The sequence below is a fragment of the Medicago truncatula genome, chromosome 5, assembly GCF_003473485.1.
Source record: "Medicago truncatula cultivar Jemalong A17 chromosome 5, MtrunA17r5.0-ANR, whole genome shotgun sequence".
NCBI classification, from domain to species: domain Eukaryota; kingdom Viridiplantae; phylum Streptophyta; class Magnoliopsida; order Fabales; family Fabaceae; genus Medicago; species Medicago truncatula.
Window position 1 is genome coordinate 38,327,299 of NC_053046.1, and position 19,738 is coordinate 38,347,036.

The following is a 19,738-nucleotide window of genomic DNA, read 5'->3' on the forward strand; positions in this document are numbered from 1 at the left end:
GCACAAGTAAACAGCTGCTACCTGTTCATGTTAATTTTTGTGGTGTTCATAGATCGGTCTAACCAAATGCAGTCTGCATAAACTTCAAAGTGAGAAAACCAAAAACTGAATTTGTTTTTTTAGATTGGACTAATTTTTAAATCCAGTCTCGAAAATTAATCTAATCAAATCCAATTTGAATTTGCACTACCCACATATAGTTTTTGTTTATAAAATAATCATAAAACTTATGTAAGTTTATATTTAAAGTTAGCTGTATAAGTATTAACCTTGAAATATAAAAGCAATATGAGAACGAAAAAACAAGTTTTAACTTGGAGTAATAAGTGCAGAATAGAGTGCTCTAATTACAATGGGACAATCACCAAAGAATATGAGATATGTTTTGTAGTCAGAAGTATTTCTATTTTGATTATTTTTCAAAAATGTGCTCTCCACAACAGTAAATTACTATTATGAATTTATGATTTGAAATCAGCTAGTTATATATAGTATATCACTAACTAACAAGTTAGTTTTGACTATGTGAACTGAGAAATTTTGTTCGATCACTTGTGAGTTGTGAAGAACACCATGGTTTGTGTTGTATCCGTCAAGGGTGGGAACCTTAATTCCAACAATTTGGCGAAGACATCTCAACAATTCTTAATTAGTTTGGTTGTGCTAGATATTTGTCGGGAAAAACTCGAGACAAGAATATAGTGTGAAAAGGCTAAGATCAGAAAAACTATAGTTATTGTCTAATGATAACCATAGAATAATACTATGTGAATTACATCTCACAACACTAGAAGACAAGATCATACGAAAAATAAACGAGTCAAATACATACTTAAAATGTTTTTGACTGGTGCATCTTTTGTAACAGTATTTGAGCCGATATAGATAGCATTGACCTCCCTCCACTCTACCATACTTGGCATCAACAAACTTTTCCAAGATATTTCCTTAAAACCAACTCCAAAAGTCTCCAACTCCAACTTGCAGGAAGCAAACAAATAATTCAACAAAATGAGCAATTAAGTCAAGTCTTTCCATTTGGTCTTATTTCACATGCAATGACCCAATGCTTAGAAAAAAAGAAAAAAAAAAAGCAGTGATCTAAAAATGAGCTCCACTAGTTAATAAAAGTTTGAGTTTTATCACTTGAACAAAGATGAAGATGAGTAGTGTTGTTGTATGTACTATCAAGTTAGTTGGAACAATCTTTGTTGTGTTGCAGTTCGACCTTCTTTTCTCCAACTACTCTGGAGTTGTAGCTGTTGCGGCAAAACATGTTGCTTGCATACAGAAGGAGAGACATGCTCTCCTTGAGTTGAAGGCAAGCTTTGTGTTGGATGACTCTAACCTTTTGCAATCTTGGGACAGTAAAAGTGATGGTTGCTGTGCATGGGAAGGAATAGGTTGTAGCAATCAAACTGGTCATGTTGAAATGCTTGATCTAAACGGCGATCAGGTTATTCCTTTTAGAGGCAAGATCAACAGATCAGTGATTGATTTGCAGAATTTAAAGTATTTGAATCTCAGTTTTAATCGAATGTCAAACGATAATTTTCCAGAATTATTTGGTTCACTAAGAAACTTGAGATTCCTTGACCTCCAAAGTTCATTTCGTGGCGGAAGAATTCCAAATGATCTTGCACGTCTTTTGCACTTGCAATATCTTGATCTTTCATGGAATGGCCTCAAGGGTACAATCCCTCATCAATTTGGAAATCTCTCTCATTTGCAGCATCTTGATCTTAGTTCAAATTATGGCGTTGCTGGAACAATCCCTCATCAACTTGGAAATCTCTCTCATTTGCATTACCTTGATCTTAGTTCAAATTTTCTTGTTGGAACCATTCCTCATCAACTTGGAAGCCTTTCAAATTTACAGGAACTTCATCTAGAATACAATGAAGGACTCAAAGTTCAAGACCAGAATAATCATGCTGGAGGTGAGTGGCTTTCTAATCTCACTCTTTTAACCCATCTTGACTTGAGTGGCGTACCCAATCTCAAATCTTCTCATATGTGGATGCAAATGATTGGTAAGCTTCCAAAAATACAAGAATTGAAGCTATCTGGTTGTGATCTTTCAGATCTTTACCTTCGTTCTATCTCCCGTTCACCATTGAATTTTTCCACTTCTCTTGCAATCCTTGATCTTTCATCGAATACCTTCTCATCATCTAATATATTTGAGTGGGTGTTTAATGCCACCACCAACTTAATCGAGCTTGATCTTTGCGATAACTTCTTCGAAGTTACCATTTCATATGATTTTGGCAACACCAGAAACCATCTTGAAAAGCTTGACTTGTCTGGTACTGACCTACAGGGTGGAACTAGTCTGGAATCCTTTAGTGACATATGTAGCTTACAATCAATGCACCTTGATTATAGCAATTTGAATGAAGACATTTCAACAATTCTTCGCAAACTGTCTGGTTGTGCTAGATACTCACTGCAAGATTTAAGTTTACATGACAACCAAATTACTGGAACATTTCCTGACCTTTCAATATTCCCATCTCTAAAAACAATCGACCTTTCAACTAATAAGTTAAACGGGAAGGTGCCACATGGAATTCCAAAATCATCGGAGTCTTTGATACCGGAATCAAATTCTATAGAAGGTGGAATTCCAGAATCATTTGGTAACTTGTGTCCATTAAGGTCACTAGACCTATCAAGTAACAAGTTGAATGAAGATCTTTCAGTTATACTTCATAATATATCTTTTGGGTGTGCAAAGTACTCTCTGCAACAACTAAATTTTGCTAGAAACAAAATTACTGGCATGGTACCTGACATGTCAGGGTTCTCATCTTTAGAAAGTTTGTTATTATCTGACAATCTTTTAAATGGGAACATACTAAAAAATTATACATTCCCCTATCAATTAGAAAGACTCTACTTGGATTCCAATAAATTGGAAGGTGTCATCACTGACTCTCATTTTGGCAACATGTCCAAGCTAATGGATGTAGACTTAAGTCACAATTCATTGGTTCTGAAATTCAGTGAAGATTGGGTGCCATCTTTTCAATTGTATGGCATGTTTTTAAGGTCTTGTATTTTAGGGCCTAGATTTCCAAAATGGTTACAGAGTCAAAAACATCTTCAAGTGTTAGACATTTCTGATGCAGGAAGCTCAGATGTAGTTCCAGTGTGGTTTTGGACTCAAACAACAAATCTGACATCTATGAATGTTTCTTACAATAACCTCACTGGCACAATTCCAAATTTGCCTATAAGACTAAATGAATGTTGTCAAGTAATTCTGGATTCAAATCAATTTGAAGGTTCAATTCCTTCATTTTTTCGAAGAGCAGAATTTCTACAGATGTCCAAGAACAAGCTTTCAGAAACTCACTTGTTTTTATGTTCGAATAGTACAATTGACAAACTGCGCATATTGGATTTATCAATGAATCAATTATCAAGGAAGCTTCATGATTGTTGGAGTCATTTAAAAGCATTGGAATTTCTAGATTTGAGTGACAATACTTTGTGTGGTGAAGTTCCATCCTCAATGGGATCATTACTGGAATTTAAGGTATTGATATTGCGCAACAATAGTTTCTATGGGAAGCTGCCTGTCTCCTTGAAAAATTGCAAAAACCCAATCATGCTAGATCTAGGCGATAATAGATTCACAGGACCAATACCGTATTGGTTAGGACAACAAATGCAAATGTTAAGCTTACGAAGGAATCAATTCTATGGAAGTCTTCCGCAGAGTCTTTGTTATTTACAAAACATTGAGCTGTTGGATCTCTCAGAAAACAATCTATCAGGACGAATTTTCAAGTGCTTGAAGAATTTTTCCGCAATGTCTCAAAATGTTTCCTCAACGAGCACCATAGACTCTGTTTTATTTTACAGATTTAGATTTATAGATAACCATGAAGGCTTGGATTTGATTGTATTGTTTGATGAGGAAAGGTGTGGAACGGCAATTCAAGAATAATAAGCTCATTTTGAGGAGTATTGATCTATCAAGAAATCAATTGATAGGAGACATTCCAGAAGAAATAGGAAACTTGATAGAGTTGGTGTCATTGAATTTATCAAGCAACAAGTTGACAGGAGAAATTTCTTCGAAGATTGGAAGGTTAACATCACTTGATTCTCTTGACTTGTCAAGAAACCATTTATCTGGTCCAATTCCTCCTTCTCTAGCTCAAATTGATCGCGTGTCCATGTTGAATCTAGCGGATAACAATCTCTCTGGAAGAATTCCAATTGGCACGCAGTTACAGAGTTTCGATGCTTCAAGTTATCAAGGCAATGTTGATCTTTGTGGGAAACCACTTGAAAAAATATGTCCAGGAGATGAAGAAGTTGCACATCATAAACCAGAAACACATGAAGAAAGTAGTCAAGAAGATAAAAAGCCAATTTATTTGAGCGTGACATTGGGATTTATCACAGGATTTTGGGGCCTATGGGGATCATTGTTTCTTAGCCGTACTTGGAGACATACATATGTCTTGTTTTTGAACTACATAGTTGACACAGTGTATGTGTTTATCGTGCTGAATGCCACTGAATTTCAAATGTGGCTGAGAGGATTGCTGGAAACCTTTTCTTTCCCTTCTTTCACTCTTTCCTTTATATACTGTTGTCAGACGTGTAACCACTTAAACCATGAAATACAAATATACAGCTCCATTTGTTAATTACTTGATAAGTTAGTTAGGTCTTCGGACCAATATCATGATCTCAATTTGTTTATAGTTTTTTTTTGCTAAATTAGCAGAGCTTGAGATTACAACAAAACTGTTAGCTCAATATTTTTTACTCATAAAATCTTATTTAAAAAGAATATTTAAAATTCATGGTATATGAAGACTTATGAATAGCATATCTGTTATTTATTTCTTTATTTATTTTATTTCACTCAAACTCAAGCATGTCCTATGATTGTTTTGTACTTTCCACAGGAAAAGTTTGACTGACTATCTAAGGTAATCTGCAACTTTGTTGAAGAAAGGTGCAAGAATTAGTAGTTGCTCTGATCAGAGAGTAACAAAGGAGTTCAAAGTTCTCAATTATGTAACAATAATTTAAATAATCGATATGTGAAGCTTATATGTTGTGTGATTTTTATTTGAAGAATAACTAATAAGTAGAATTGGAAGTTTGCCAATTACTGAATTAGATGAAATGGTTGAGAAATGACAAGTAGTAGCATTGGAAATGATAAAACTTATTATGAATTCATTGCAGGTTTTTGTTTGCCTTTGTTATATTTTTTGCTTCAAATTTGAGTCTCACGCTTCATGCATCTATAATAATGGCTTTTATAGCACCTATTGATTCCGAGTCAGGTATATCAGAGGTGAAGGCTTACCTAAACAGTGTTGATGTCCCTGGAGTATTTATTGTACCAACTATGTTTGTTAAGGTATGTATATGCATTACAATGCTCCTTTGAATGTTGAGGTTTTGTCTCTTTTTACTGTGACAAAGATAGCCGTGTGAGCCCGTTAATAAGATGGAAATACTGCATATTGATATGACACTGATTTGTTCTGATGATATTCTATGTGATACTATAATTCATATTTCTGATAATTTTTTTGTAGTTTCCTTATGAAATGAGAAGTAGTAGTATTGGTCCCTGCATGATCAAAATCATAACAGAGCTCTCGGAAGAAAGAACTCTGATATACTTTATAATTCTAGCCTTTCAGAATATATGCAGTGACACAAAAAGGAAGACCTTTGCTTTGACTACCTTTCTGTTACTTTGTTACAATACAGTCGCACAAACAATGGATAAAGATCAAACTGCTCGTATTTTGACTTCGCTAAGTTAGTTTTGAATTAACTCAAAATATGAGCTGTTCAGTCTTTATTAAATGACCGATACTAGAAATTGCATGCACGACTCCTGAAAATCCACTTCCAACCTTTGGCTGAAATGACTACCCTCCCTGCGGTAAGAAAGTGAAGGCTGATGTTGTCAACAAGCCTGTCACAATATGCAAGATGTTATGAAATTCATAGACCAAGAAGCAAACTCATTTTCCTTTCTCAATTCCAAAAAGTATAATCTTTCCCTTGCAGTGAAGCTGATTAGCATGTTTCCACAAGCCAGGGCTGGCCCTAGGCATAGGATTGGGTGCGATGGCCTAGGACCATGCCGGTAGGGGGCCCAATTTTTTTTAAGGTGGCGGGTGTATATAGAACTATTTGGTTTATGGATAACAAAATTGATAAGGTCCAAACATTGGCATGCTGATGGGCTGAGCTGAAGTTTCTAAATGTTTTTGGCCCTTTTGGTGATATTTGCTATATATACCACCGTATAGCAGAAATATTTCTATATACACCCTCCTATAATTTTTTTTGGATGTTCTTAACAATGTGCCAAAAAATTTATTATCGAAAAAATTGGTGATATTTATTATCTAAGAAATTGGAATAATTTTCATAACAAAACAAATTATATTTTAGTTGAAAATACACCTACTAGAAATATTAATTTTGATCTTGTCTTTCAAAGGTTTCGAAAAAATAAATTATATCAATATAGTAATGTCAATTTTCTTGATTTGATTGAAAGGATTGCAGAATTGAGAAAATGCAAGACGCATTCATGATCATGAAACGGTGTGAGACACATTTGGGGTCATGTGGTCCACTTAGCTTTCTTTTTTTGTTTTGTTGTTCTTTTTTATCAATAGCTGCATTTGGCATACGATGTTTTAAGGTGCCAGCATAACTGAGATATAAACCCTCAAAATTAATTTGTGTCACATCGATTTCGAATGAGGTAATTTCTTATCATAAGTGTGATAAAATTATTGATATGTTATTAAGTGTGCTAATTATTGATATAAGTTATTGAGATGCTATTGTTCTCTACTTCTAAGATATTTTATGTTGTTTTGGTGTCTATGGAGTATTTGATTTATTTTCAGACGTTGCCTAAAAAAACATTTATTTGGTAGTGAAAAGCGAATAAAAAAACGAAATCAAGAGCTAATAAAAACACAAGAATGAGCTAAATTTTTTTATGAAGTTTTATGTAAGGAGTTCATTTCTCATATTATGCCTAAGACACTTAAAACTCTAGAAACGACCCTGCTACATGCATGTTTGACAAAGTATGATTACATAACAAAATTAATCAACAATATTCCATTTAATCTAATTAGTTTCATAACACTGGTTAATAATCATCAAATAACCATATGAGTTAAAATTAACAAAAATAAATATTTCTTAGATAAAAGATGTTCTAATCAACAAAGTCCTTCTCAATGATAGATTAACCATCCCTCGATGGCTAAAAATGTCTCTACAAAGAAACAAATGAGAAATATTAATGAATATAAATTTAAATTTTTGACTACAACTGAGTTTGAAGCGAAGTGAGTCGTGGTTGAACGTCGAAGCCAAGTTATGATTGAAGTTATTTTCGATCATGTTTAGTTAAGCCACAGTTTATAGGCAAACTCAATTTTGTTTGATAGTTACGAAACATACATATATTTTTACTAAAATGAATCTCACATATTTTCTAAGAAACTAAAATCAGTTTTTCACTCTTATATTTATTTGTTGGTCTATAGACAGAGTGCACACACCATCTGAAAACTCACACAAAAAGGGGAGCTCTTGGATTCAAACCTCGGTATCTACAAAAAATGTTCTATCAAACAAATTCGACATTGCCAGTTGAACTAAGTCTTATGGAGATCTCAGATTGGCTAATTCAACTGAGCCGAATGATAAAAGAGTTGGAGGTTCCAAATTTAAACCCGAAGGAAGGAGAAAAAAGTAATTAACAATTAATTACTAACATGAGTCTTTCCTTTAAAAAAATAAATATTAGAACAAAGTCTTATGGACCAAAATGTCAAATTATATCCTTTCATGTATTCGTTACAGTATCATTACCCTTTATGTAATCTTACCATAATTACAGAATTGTCTTGTAAAGTGTCAGTAGTCCATTTTTTTTTTATCTTTTTAAATCTAAAAACAAAAATTAAAAAACAAAATTACTCTGAACTGTTTTCCCCTAAAACTAGAAACTAGGCTTCAAAACTATTATTGTAAAAATAGTTAACTCATACAAATTTTTTTAAAAATTGATAACTGTTTTTTGAAACGTTAATAATGAATCCATGGTTATTGTATGCGTTTTTTCAACATTATCTGTGAGAGAAAAACTAGGACCGCATATTCCAAATGAGTCTTCCCATGAAGTCTATCCATTTTGTCTTCATCTAGTTAAGTCTCCATGTCATTTGTATTTTGTTTATAAATGCGACAAGTAATAATAAGTTGAGTTTTAATTACTTTGGCAGAAAGCAAAATTGAAGATGATGAGTAATGTTGTATCTATTCTCAAGTTAGTTGGATTAATCTTTATTGTATTGGAGAATATTTTCTCCAACTATTCTGGAGCTGTTGCTGAAAAACATGTTGGTTGCATAGAGAAGGAGAGACATGCTCTCCTTGAGTTGAAGGCAAGCCTTGTCGTCGAAGATACTTACCTTTTGCCTACCTGGGATAGTAAGAGTGATTGTTGTTGTGCATGGGAAGGAATCACATGTAGCAATCAAACTGGCCATGTTGAAATGCTTGATCTAAATGGCGATCAGTTTGGTCCTTTTCGAGGTGAGATTAACATATCATTGATTGATTTGCAGCATTTAAAGTATTTGAACCTCTCTTGGAATCTGTTAACAAACAGTGATATTCCAGAATTATTTGGTTCTCTAAGCAACTTGAGATTCCTTGACCTCAAAGCTTCATACTCTGGCGGAAGAATTCCAAATGATCTTGCTCATCTGTCGCACTTGCAATATCTTGATCTTTCAAGGAATGGCCTCGAGGGTACAATCCGTCCTCAACTCGGAAATCTCTCTCATTTGCAGCATCTTGATCTTAGTTCAAATTATGGCCTTGTTGGAAAAATTCCTTATCAGCTTGGAAATCTTTCACATTTGCAGTACCTTGATCTTAGTTCAAATGTTCTTGTTGGAACGATTCCTCATCAACTTGGAAGCCTTTCAGATTTACAGGAGCTTCACATTGAAGACAACATGGAAGGACTCAAAGTTCATGACGAGAATAATCATGTTGGAGGTGAGTGGCTTTCTAATCTCACTCTCTTAACTCACCTTGACTTGAGTGGGGTACGAAATCTTGATTCTACTCTTGTTTGGCTGCAAATGATTGCTAAGCTTCCAAAAATAGAAGAATTGAAGCTATCTGGATGTTATCTTTATGATATTTCTTTGTCCAGTTCCTTGAATTTTTCTAAATCTCTTGCAATCCTTGATCTTTCATTGAATGAATTCTCTCCGTTCAAAATATTTGAATGGGTATTTAATGCTACCATGAACCTAATCGAGCTTGATCTTAGCAATAACTTCTTCAAAGGCACCATTCCATTTGATTTTGGAAACATAAGAAATCCTCTTGAACGACTTGACGTGTCTGGTAATGAACTACTAGGTGGAATTCCAGAATCCTTTGGAGACATATGTACCTTACACACCTTGCATCTTGATTATAACAATTTGAATGAAGACATTTCATCAATTCTTCTCAAATTGTTTGGTTGTGCAAGTTACTCACTACAAGACTTGTCGTTAGAAGGAAACCAAATTACTGGCACATTTCCAGACCTTTCAATATTCCCTTCTTTAATAGAAATCGACCTTTCACATAATATGTTAAGTGGGAAGGTTCTAGATGGTGATATATTTCTTCCATCTAAATTGGAGTCTTTGAAATTTGGATCCAACTCGTTAAAAGGTGGAATTCCAAAATCATTTGGTAACCTATGTTCATTAAGGTTACTAGACCTGTCAAGTAACAAGCTCAGCGAAGGTCTTTCAGTCATACTTCATAATTTATCTGTGGGATGTGCAAAACACTCTCTCAAAGAATTAGATTTGTCTAAAAACCAAATTACCGGCACGGTACCTGACATATCAGGGTTCTCATCTTTAGTGACTTTGCACTTGGATGCCAATAATTTGGAAGGTGTGATCACTGAGTTTCATTTTAAAAACATTTCCATGTTAAAGTATTTAAACTTGGGTTCCAATTCATTGGCTCTGATATTCAGTGAAAAGTGGGTGCCACCTTTTCAATTATTTTATATATACTTGAGCTCCTGTAATTTAGGACCTAGTTTTCCTAAATGGTTGCAGAGTCAAAAACAACTTCAAGCATTGGACATTTCTAATGCTGGAATTTCAGATGTAGTTCCAATATGGTTTTGGACTCAAGCAACAAATATAAGTTTTATGAATATTTCATACAATAATCTCACTGGCACAATTCCAAATTTACCCATAAGATTTCTTCAAGGATGTGAATTAATTCTTGAATCAAATCAATTTGAAGGTTCAATTCCACAATTTTTTCAACGTGCATCATTGCTACGGTTGTATAAGAACAAATTTTCCGAAACTCGTTTGTTGTTATGTACCAAGACTATGCTTGATAGATTGCAACTATTGGATGTATCAAAGAATCAATTATCAAGGAAGCTTCCTGACTGTTGGAGTCATTTGAAAGCATTGGAATTTTTAGATTTGAGTGACAATACTTTGTCTGGTGAACTGCCATGTTCAATGGGATCATTACTTGAACTTCGGGTATTGATATTGCGGAACAACAGGTTCAGTGGGAAGTTGCCTCTCTCCTTGAAAAATTGCACAGAAATGATCATGCTAGATCTAGGAGATAATAGATTTTCTGGACCAATACCATATTGGCTAGGAAGACAATTACAAATGCTAAGCTTACGAAGGAACCGATTCTCTGGAAGCCTTCCGCTGAGTCTTTGTGACTTAACATACATTCAGTTGTTGGATCTCTCCGAAAACAATCTTTCAGGACGAATTTTCAAATGCTTGAAGAATTTTTCAGCAATGTCTCAAAATGTTTCGTTTACTAGAAACGAACGGACTTATTTAATTTACCCAGACGGATATGGAAGCTACTTTGTATATGAAGGCTACGATTTGATTGCATTGTTGATGTGGAAAGGGACAGAACGGCTATTCAAGAATAATAAGCTCATTTTGAGGAGTATTGATCTATCAAGCAATCAATTGATAGGAGACATTCCAGAAGAAATAGAAAACTTGATAGAGTTGGTGTCATTGAATTTATCATGCAACAAGTTGACAGGAGAAATTCCTTCGAAGATTGGAAGGTTAATATCACTTGATTCTCTTGACTTGTCAAGAAACCATTTCTCTGGTCCAATTCCTCCTACTCTAGCTCAAATTGATCGCCTGTCCGTGTTGAATCTATCTGATAACAATCTCTCTGGAAGAATTCCAATTGGCACGCAGTTACAGAGTTTCGATGCTTCAAGTTATCAAGGCAATGTTGATCTTTGTGGGAAACCACTCGAAAAAATATGTCCAGGAGATGAAGAAGTTGCACATCATAAACCAGAAACACATGAAGAAAGAAGTCAAGAAGATAAAAAACCAATTTATTTGTGTGTGACATTGGGATTTATGACTGGATTTTGGGGCCTATGGGGATCATTGTTTCTTAGCCGAAATTGGAGACATGCATATGTCTTGTTTTTGAACTACATAATTGACACAGTGTATGTGTTTATGGTGCTGAATGCAATTGAATTTCAAATGTGGCTGAGAGGATTGCTGGTAACCTTTTCTCTCCCTTCTTTCACTCTTTCCTTTATATACTGTTGTTAGACGTGATCAATATCATGATCTCAATTTGTTTATGGTTTTTTGTTAAATTAGCAGAGCTTGAGATTGCAATAAAACTGTTACCTCAAAATTATAGACCATTATTTGATAAGTTTGTACTTTCCACTGGAAAAGTTTGATTAAGCATCTCCAATTGAGATTACACCCAAAGATTTGTGTAAATTTTTCTAAATTTAAGGATGATTATAGACTTCAAAGCATTTTACTCAGAAATTTTAAAACGGAATAATGAAAGTTCATGGTTTGTTAAGACATGTGAATAGCTGATATATGGTGTTACGTTTCAAATTATTTTCATGCCGCACAAACATATCTTTCATTTATTTTTGTTTATTTTATTTCACTAAAACTCAAGTATGTCCCATAATTGTTTTGTACTTTCCACAGGAAAAGTTTGTTTAAGCATCTCAGACAATCTGCAACTTTGTTGAAGAAAGGTGCAAGAATTAGTTGTAACTCTGATCAGAGAGTAAAAAGGAGTTCAAAGTAGGACACTGATCAGAGAGTAAGGGTACATGTCATGTTCTGAATTTGGTGCTTTCCTTCTCACCTTTTTAATTTTTTACTTAACCTTTCTGAGCTCATTAGGGTCCATATTATATGTGTAAGTCTGTGTGACTTGCTGATAGACATAAATTGACAAAAAAAAAAAAAAAGCATTCAGGATGAACGTTTCTTATAAAGGATACAAAATTATCACAAACTAGATGTAAGTCCGCACGTTGTGCTGATATCTTGAATATTTGCTTTTTATAAGAGAATATCTTGAACAATTAGTTTGCGAATAGTTTACAAAAAAAAAATATAACGACTAATTACACATGGACCGTAGTTGTTCATAATTACCTATAAAATTGAATAAAAGGATAAAAAACATAGGTTCACATTGATTAAAAAATATGCAAGTAGATTGTTACAAATGAGTGTAACTTATTGTGTAGGAATGGTAGTTAGAGCAAGAGGTGAAGCTGAAAGTGAAAAAATTGCTTTTATGGACAATAATACAACAATTTGTTGTCATGTCATCCCAAACCCTTTTGTTCCATCTAGACTAACGTCGGTTTAATTCGATTAAGGACCGACATTGTTCAGACTAGGATTTAAAATAGGAATAATTGCGATGCTAGAAAGATGTTTGCTGGGATAAAGGTAATACAAGCTATTCTGATTCTACGTTGAATCCAAATTTGTGCAATGGAATGTGTTTTCCCTGTCAAAATTGGCGGGTTCAAACGGATATCTACGTGGTCGAATTCCATTGTCATAGCTACTCATATTCGCCACTTTTCGAAGCAAAAGAGTGATAATTTTTCAAAGCAAAAGAAGTAACAACTTCTTGATATGATATTTTTCTTCCCAATTTTTCCTAATAATAGAACAGATTCTTAACAAACTTAAACATTATATGATAGCACTTGTATTGATACCAGAAACCAAACACTATCTTGAAATGTGGCATATTTCCATATTTTTGGGATAAACAATGTGGCATTGCTGAAATTTTTCCTAGATATGTTGCTTAAGTTGACATTCCTTTTGTTTTCATGGGGTGTATTGCTCCATTTCTTAGAATTCTAGTATTTGAGAGGATATGCAGTGACATTCTGGAGTTATCTCCCAAAGCCTGAAGCCTTTAAAAATACAACAACAAAAATAAAAGTTGTTTGAAAGTTATCTCTAGAACGATTTGCGTATTTGTGAGGGGCAAAAAGCAACCATCCTCATAGAGTCATAGATGTATGTTGGATCGAAGAAAATCCTATTGTAATATCATTTGAGGCCCATTTGGATATGGCCCATATAAGATAATCTGATATTTTACTTAAAAAAATCTCATTTAGTTAATGTCGGTGTGGATATCATAATGGATTAAGAAATGTCAGTTCTAATTCCACAAAAGCGTATGATGTGTATGAAAACTTGACACTAAACAAAATAATAATGAAAATATCAGGCCAGGTACTACAATTACTAACAGAAGCATGATTCAACGACTTTGAGGTACCGGGTTTCGAACTCCGGTCATGACGGCCTAACAATTTCAGCATTTTGCCAGTTAAGCTAGGACTTCTGGATATATGAATCTCTTGATTTTTTTTTTTTATCCTTTTTATTAGACCACTTTTAAATTTTTAACTATATTAATTATTTAATTAACAACGTATCCCTTTAATTATGGTATTATAACTTTTCTTCAACCCTTTGCAAAAAAAAAAAAAAAAAGAACTTTTCTTCAACCTATAATAGATATTATGATTGGAAAATAAACTAATTCCGTATTGAAGAATATACTTGGAACAAAATATTATAGTTGATTTTCCTTCAATTTTTATTTTATTTTATTATAGTCGATAAACTTAATGTAATTACCAACTTTTTTAATTTAAATGAATATTTTGAGTAAAACAAAATATCATTGATCAAAACAAAATATTCTATATTTACAAGAACTAAAATAAAATAATTAATAGTTTTAAAGTGACTAAAATGAAAACGCTTAACATTTACAATAACCATGTGCATATTTAAATCCTTAAATCTATAACTGAGACACAAGTTTAAATTTTAATCTTTGCCCATATCATCTATGCTATGGTTATTTTGTACTAACTTTTTCTGCTTCTAATTATACCCTTAGGTAAATTTGACCTTACGAATATTGTTTTGCTGATGTTATTTAAAAAGATAAGAATTAATATTATATTTGTTATATTTTTTTATATTGTTGGTATCATTGAAAAAAATATTTTAATTTGTTACAATATGAAAGTACAAAAACTATATTATCTATACTATAATTTTAATCAAAATCAAATCAATTTTATAAAAACTATCTTTCGTAATTTATATGCATTAACGCAATAAGAATAGTGGATAGAAGGACACGGAGTGCCCGTCTAAATGCTAGTTTATTATAATAATAATTATGTAAAAGTAACACATTTTTAAAAATTTATCTTTTCAAACATTTTTTTTTGTATATTCGTAAGATTTGTAGGAAGCTTGATCTACAGTTTTTCTGAATATATTAGACAAATCAACGTAATTAATAACTGTGATTTGTGATATAATTTGTTCTTCTAATTTTAGATGAAATTGAAATATTTATCTGTGTTGAAATAAATTTACTTTTTTGAAGGAGAAATAAATTTGCTTTTGAAACTAAACTTGCGCAAGCTTATTTTTTTGTTCTTCTAGTGTGGATTGGTTTTTCTTCTGTGCAAAACGTGTAAACTTGCGCCATTTTGATTTTTCTTCAGTGCACTCTAAAAAATGCAGTAAGGAAAATAAAGTTTTTAATTTTAAACGCGGTTGATAATATTCAATTGCTTGATTAAGTCTTTGATTTTGTTCTAAAATAATAAGGTCGTTTTTTCTAAAATAAAATAAAAAACAGTTCCGTCAACAATAAGGTAATCTTACATAATTTCTTTGAATCGTAATTTTAAAATAAGTACATTAAAATTTGAATAAGAAACTCAACTTCAATAATTCAAACAAAAATATTAGTAATAGTAACAATAATAGTCGATGACTCATAAAACGGTTAATTTGGGCATTAAAATAGAAAATAATCGTTTTCTTAATCTCAGTCTCTTCTCATTTTGTTAGTTGATGGTTTTACTATGTCTTCTTCTATTAAAGTCTTCCCATAAATATTTTGTTTATGAATGTGAGAAGTATTAAGTTGATCATATTTATTATTACTTAGGCTGAACAAGATGAAGATGATGAGCACCGTTGTTTCTATCAAGTTAGTTGGAGCAATCTTTATTGTGTTGCAATTTGCGATTCTCTTGTCCAACTATTCTGGAGCTGTAGCTGCTGCAAAAAATGTTTCTTCCGTTTCTGGTGGTTGCAAAGAGAATGAGAGACATGCTCTCCTTGAGCTGAAGGAAAGCATGGTGTTATATAACACTTCTCTTTTGCCTACTTGGGACAGTAAGATTGATGGTTGTTGTGCATGGGAAGGAATCACGTGCAGCAATCAAACTGGTCATGTTGAAATTCTTGATCTAAACGGCGATTAGTTTGGTCCTTTTAGAGACAAGATCAACGCATCATTGATTAATTTGCAGCATTTAAAGTATTTGAATCTCAGTTTTAATCAGATGTCAAACAATAATTTTCCAGAATTATTTGGCTCTCTAAGAAACTTGAGATTCCTTGACCTCCATGCTTCATTTGATGGAGGAAGAATTCCAAATAATCTTGCTCGTCTTTTGCATTTACAATATCTTGATATTTCCTCAAGCGTACAATCCCTCATCAACTTGAAAATCTCTTTCGTTTTGCAGTACCTTGATCTTAGTTCAAACGATCTTGAGGGTACAATCCCTCATCTTGGAAATCTCTCTCATTTGCAATACCTTGATCTTAGTGGGAATGATCTTGTTGGAACCATTCCTCATCAACTTGGAAGCCTTTCAAATTTACAGGAGCTTCATCTTGGATCCAATCAAGGACTGAAAGTTCATGACAACAATAACCATGCTGGAGGTGAGTGGCTTTCTAATCTCACTCTTTTGACCCATCTTGACTTGAGTTGGGTACAAAATCTCGATTCTTCTCATGTCTGGCTGCAAATGACTGGTAATCTTAAAAAATTAGAAGAATTGAAGCTATCTCGTTGTGAGCTTTCTCTCTCCCATTCAATATTAAATTTATCTAATTCTTTTAGAATCCTTGACTTGTCTGATAATAATCTACACGTTCGAACTCTAGAATCTTTTAGAGATATGTGTAACTTACACTCACTATTCCTTGATAATAGCAATTAATGAAGACATTTCAACAATTCTTCTCAAATTATCTGGTTGTGCTAGAAACTCATTGCAAGATTTAAGTTTAACCAGTAACAAAATTAATGGCAAATTTCCAGACCTCTCAATATTCCCATCTCTAATAGAAATTAGCCTTTCAAATAATCTGTTAAGTGGGAAGGTGCCAGATGGTGAAAGATTTCTTCCAACTAAGTTGGAGTCTTTGAGATTTGGATACAACTCGTTAGAAGGTGAAATTCCAAAATCATTTGGTAAACTTTGTTCTTTAAGGTCACTAGACTTATCAAGTAACAAGTTGAGTGAATATATTTCAGTGATACTTCAAAATTTATCTGTTGGGCGTGCAAAGTATTCGCTGCAAGATTTAAATTTGGATAGAAACCAAATTATTTGCACGATACCTGACATGTCACCGTTGTCAGCTTTAGAAAACTTAGTCCTATCTAAAAATCAATTATACGTACGGAAAGATAATGCAAAATTCTTCATTCCCCGATCAAAATTTCCAAATTACCTCATCCAAACACACTCTAAAGAATTTAAAATTCTAGGCAATTATCTCAAAGTATTTGAATTCCCTCATAGCATTACATTTTCTTAACATTACATTACATTCCCTCATCCAAACAATGAAATTCACCTCAAAGTATTTGAATTCTCTCATAACATTACATTCCCTCAAAACATTCCCCCATCCAAACCCACTTTTAATGAGTCTGTACTTGGATTCCAATAGTTTTGAAGGTGTGATCACGGTGCTCGTATATTTAAACTTGAGTTCCAATTCATTGACTCTGAAATTAAGTGAAAATTGGGTGCCACCTTTTCAATTGTATACCTTATATTTAAGGTAATGCATTTACTCTGTTTTTTAATTTTCAAATGATATTACTTAATAAACACCCAATCTCTCCAACACAGCACCTCAAAAAAAAATTAATAAATAGATCCTATTAATAACCCAATGTTATTATATTTCAAAAAAGTTTATTGATTTGTGTACAATTTATTACATATATGACCCCAAAAAATTAAAGAGAGAGAGGGTACTTATATAACCACCATTCTCTCTGTAAGCACCAAACATTTTCTCTCCACAATGATGGTGCTTATTAATTCCGGTGCTAAATAGGTGAAGCACTCACCATTGTAGATGCTCTTAGGACACAAGACAAGGATCTAAAAAAAGAATTAAAAATTAAATATTGCGTTGAAAATATAATTTTTTTAAGTTTTTAAATTTACAAGACCCTTAGGTAACGTTTGACCCGGCTTTTTTTTTCCAGATTTTCTACATTTTTAAGGAGAAGTTAGGCCAAACACAATATTAATAAAGTACCTTCGAAAAAAAGTACTTTTTTAGAATGCATAAAATTGAATGGAATGAGTTTTAACCAAAAGTTGTTGAATGTTACTTCAAAAAACTACTTCTCAGTAATTTATTTCAAGCACTTCTCTTCAACTCACGCAGGCAACCCTATATTTTATTTTTTAATATTATATTTCAATTTGTTTTTTCTTCCATTTAATTTTTTTTGAACCGGTCTATATAATTTTTTTTAAAGGAGGATCAATTTAATTTTATTATCTATTTGTGAAGAAATTTTATTATATTTTTATCACTTATATATTTAATTTTAATATCGTTTTATTATCACAACCTCACAAATATTTTTATGCATGATGTCATTGAATGACACCAAATATTTTTATTCCTTTTCTTCAACCTCACAAATACACACACACACACATTAGCGTTTAGATTAATATTTTATGTGTGTATGTCTGTTTTTTTTTGTTACGCTAATGCGTATAATTTTTTCAGTGTTGCGTAATGCGTACAATCATTTATTTTTATAAAATTTTGGTTTTAATTAAAAGTACTACTATAAATGCCTAAAAAAATTATACTTATATATATTTTAATATTTATATTGTAACAAACTATGCATATCTTTTTCTTATTAAAAAAACTAAACATATCTTTTTTAATGACACCAACAATGTAACAAATATAATATCATATAATATAAATTCTTATCTTTTTAAGTGACATAAAAAATATGATATTCTTATAACAAAATTTGTTATACAGTATAATTGGAAAAGAAAAAACAAAATAGTCTCTAACTTAACTCAGTTGATATAAACAATGTATAAATATATGCAAGGTCGCGGGTTCGAACCCCGGACACCACAAAAAAAAAAAAAAAAAATTCGAAGTTTTGTACAATATTTTGCCAAACAACTTTTAACTTAAAAATAACTTTAGAACTAAAAAAAATAAAGAAAACAAACAGCTTTAACTTTTTTCTTAAAAAACTTTATTTTATGTCTGTTTTAAAGTAGCTTTTAGACCGAAAAAAAAATCTGACAAACGATATCTTAATCTTATAATTTAAGTCTACTCGCTTTCGAAAGAATTTTTACATTCAAATATAAATACAATACTCCCTCCGGTCTCGAATGTAAGAAACAAAACAAAAAAATTGTTGGTCTCAAATGTAAGCAAAAGTATACAAAAGTCATCCTATTAAATGTTACTATTCCAATTTTAACCTCATTTACTTTATCCAATTTGTTTCACATTCCCATGTTTAACGCATTCCAAAGATTTTTCATTGGTGGAGTTCAAAAGTCATATTTCCAAGACAAGGGCATAACAGGAAAAATGGTATTTTTTACAATGACTCAATCCACTTTTTTAATATGTGTGATTTTTTTTATTTTTTATTTCTTACATTCAAGACCGGAGGGAGTATTTCATTTGGTAGGAAGGGCTTCTTCATACCACTTTCGTAAGTGAGCTCATACGAGACTCTAACTTACCAACATAGCTAATATTCATTTGAAGACTAATATAATTATTTCTCTGAGTAAAACAATTTGTTTTCTTAGCAATTGTTTAGTTTAGAATTGGCTTTAAATTTTTGGTGTTTTGGATAAATCAATAAAGTTGTACTTTTTTAATTATTTAATTTTTTTTCTTGTATTTTTTCTTGTAAAATATTCATTTATAATTAAGGTTTTTTAAAAATATATTTTCAATACAATTAATCAAAACTATTGAAAAAAATATCTATATAATATTACCTCCGTCCCAAATTATATGACGTTTTAGTCATTTCATCATATTAAGAAATGTAATTAATCTTGTATGGGAATTCACTTGGATTGACTTAGTGGTATTGACCTGAGACCTGTGAGTGTGCTCCTCCTCAAGGTCTCAGG

The 19,738-nt window shown here is 32.3% G+C and overlaps 4 protein-coding genes across 5 annotated transcripts; all 4 read left to right on the forward strand.

The window, feature by feature from the left end:
* The first annotated feature begins 1,156 nt into the window (after window positions 1-1,156).
* Window positions 1,157-5,813, forward strand: LOC11432277 (receptor-like protein EIX2). Its single transcript, XM_024785000.1, has 4 exons — window positions 1,157-3,657; window positions 3,929-4,510; window positions 5,221-5,398; window positions 5,580-5,813. The coding sequence occupies exons 1-4, from the start codon at window positions 1,157-1,159 to the stop codon at window positions 5,811-5,813; spliced, it is 3,495 nt and encodes a 1,164-aa protein (XP_024640768.1).
* A 2,414-nt stretch (window positions 5,814-8,227) lies between these two features.
* LOC11423203 (receptor-like protein EIX2) lies at window positions 8,228-12,625 on the forward strand. Of its 2 annotated transcripts, XM_024783859.2 has the most exons (3): window positions 8,228-8,628; window positions 8,716-11,654; window positions 12,111-12,625. In XM_024783859.2, the coding sequence occupies exons 1-3, from the start codon at window positions 8,331-8,333 to the stop codon at window positions 12,123-12,125; spliced, it is 3,252 nt and encodes a 1,083-aa protein (XP_024639627.1). In that variant the 5' UTR covers window positions 8,228-8,330; the 3' UTR covers window positions 12,126-12,625. The 2 variants fall into 2 exon arrangements, with proteins under 2 accessions (XP_024639627.1, XP_024639626.1); XM_024783858.2 differs by having other exon boundaries at window positions 8,228-11,654.
* Window positions 12,626-15,445: 2,820 nt separating this feature from the next.
* On the forward strand, window positions 15,446-15,754 carry LOC11432278 (leucine-rich repeat protein FLOR 1). Its single transcript, XM_024785001.1, has one exon. The coding sequence runs from the start codon at window positions 15,446-15,448 to the stop codon at window positions 15,752-15,754; it is 309 nt and encodes a 102-aa protein (XP_024640769.1).
* An 81-nt stretch (window positions 15,755-15,835) lies between these two features.
* On the forward strand, window positions 15,836-16,504 carry LOC112422181 (MDIS1-interacting receptor like kinase 2). The gene has a single exon (XM_024785002.1). It carries the CDS (start codon window positions 15,836-15,838, stop codon window positions 16,502-16,504), a length of 669 nt encoding a protein of 222 aa, XP_024640770.1.
* Window positions 16,505-19,738: the final 3,234 nt, after the last annotated feature.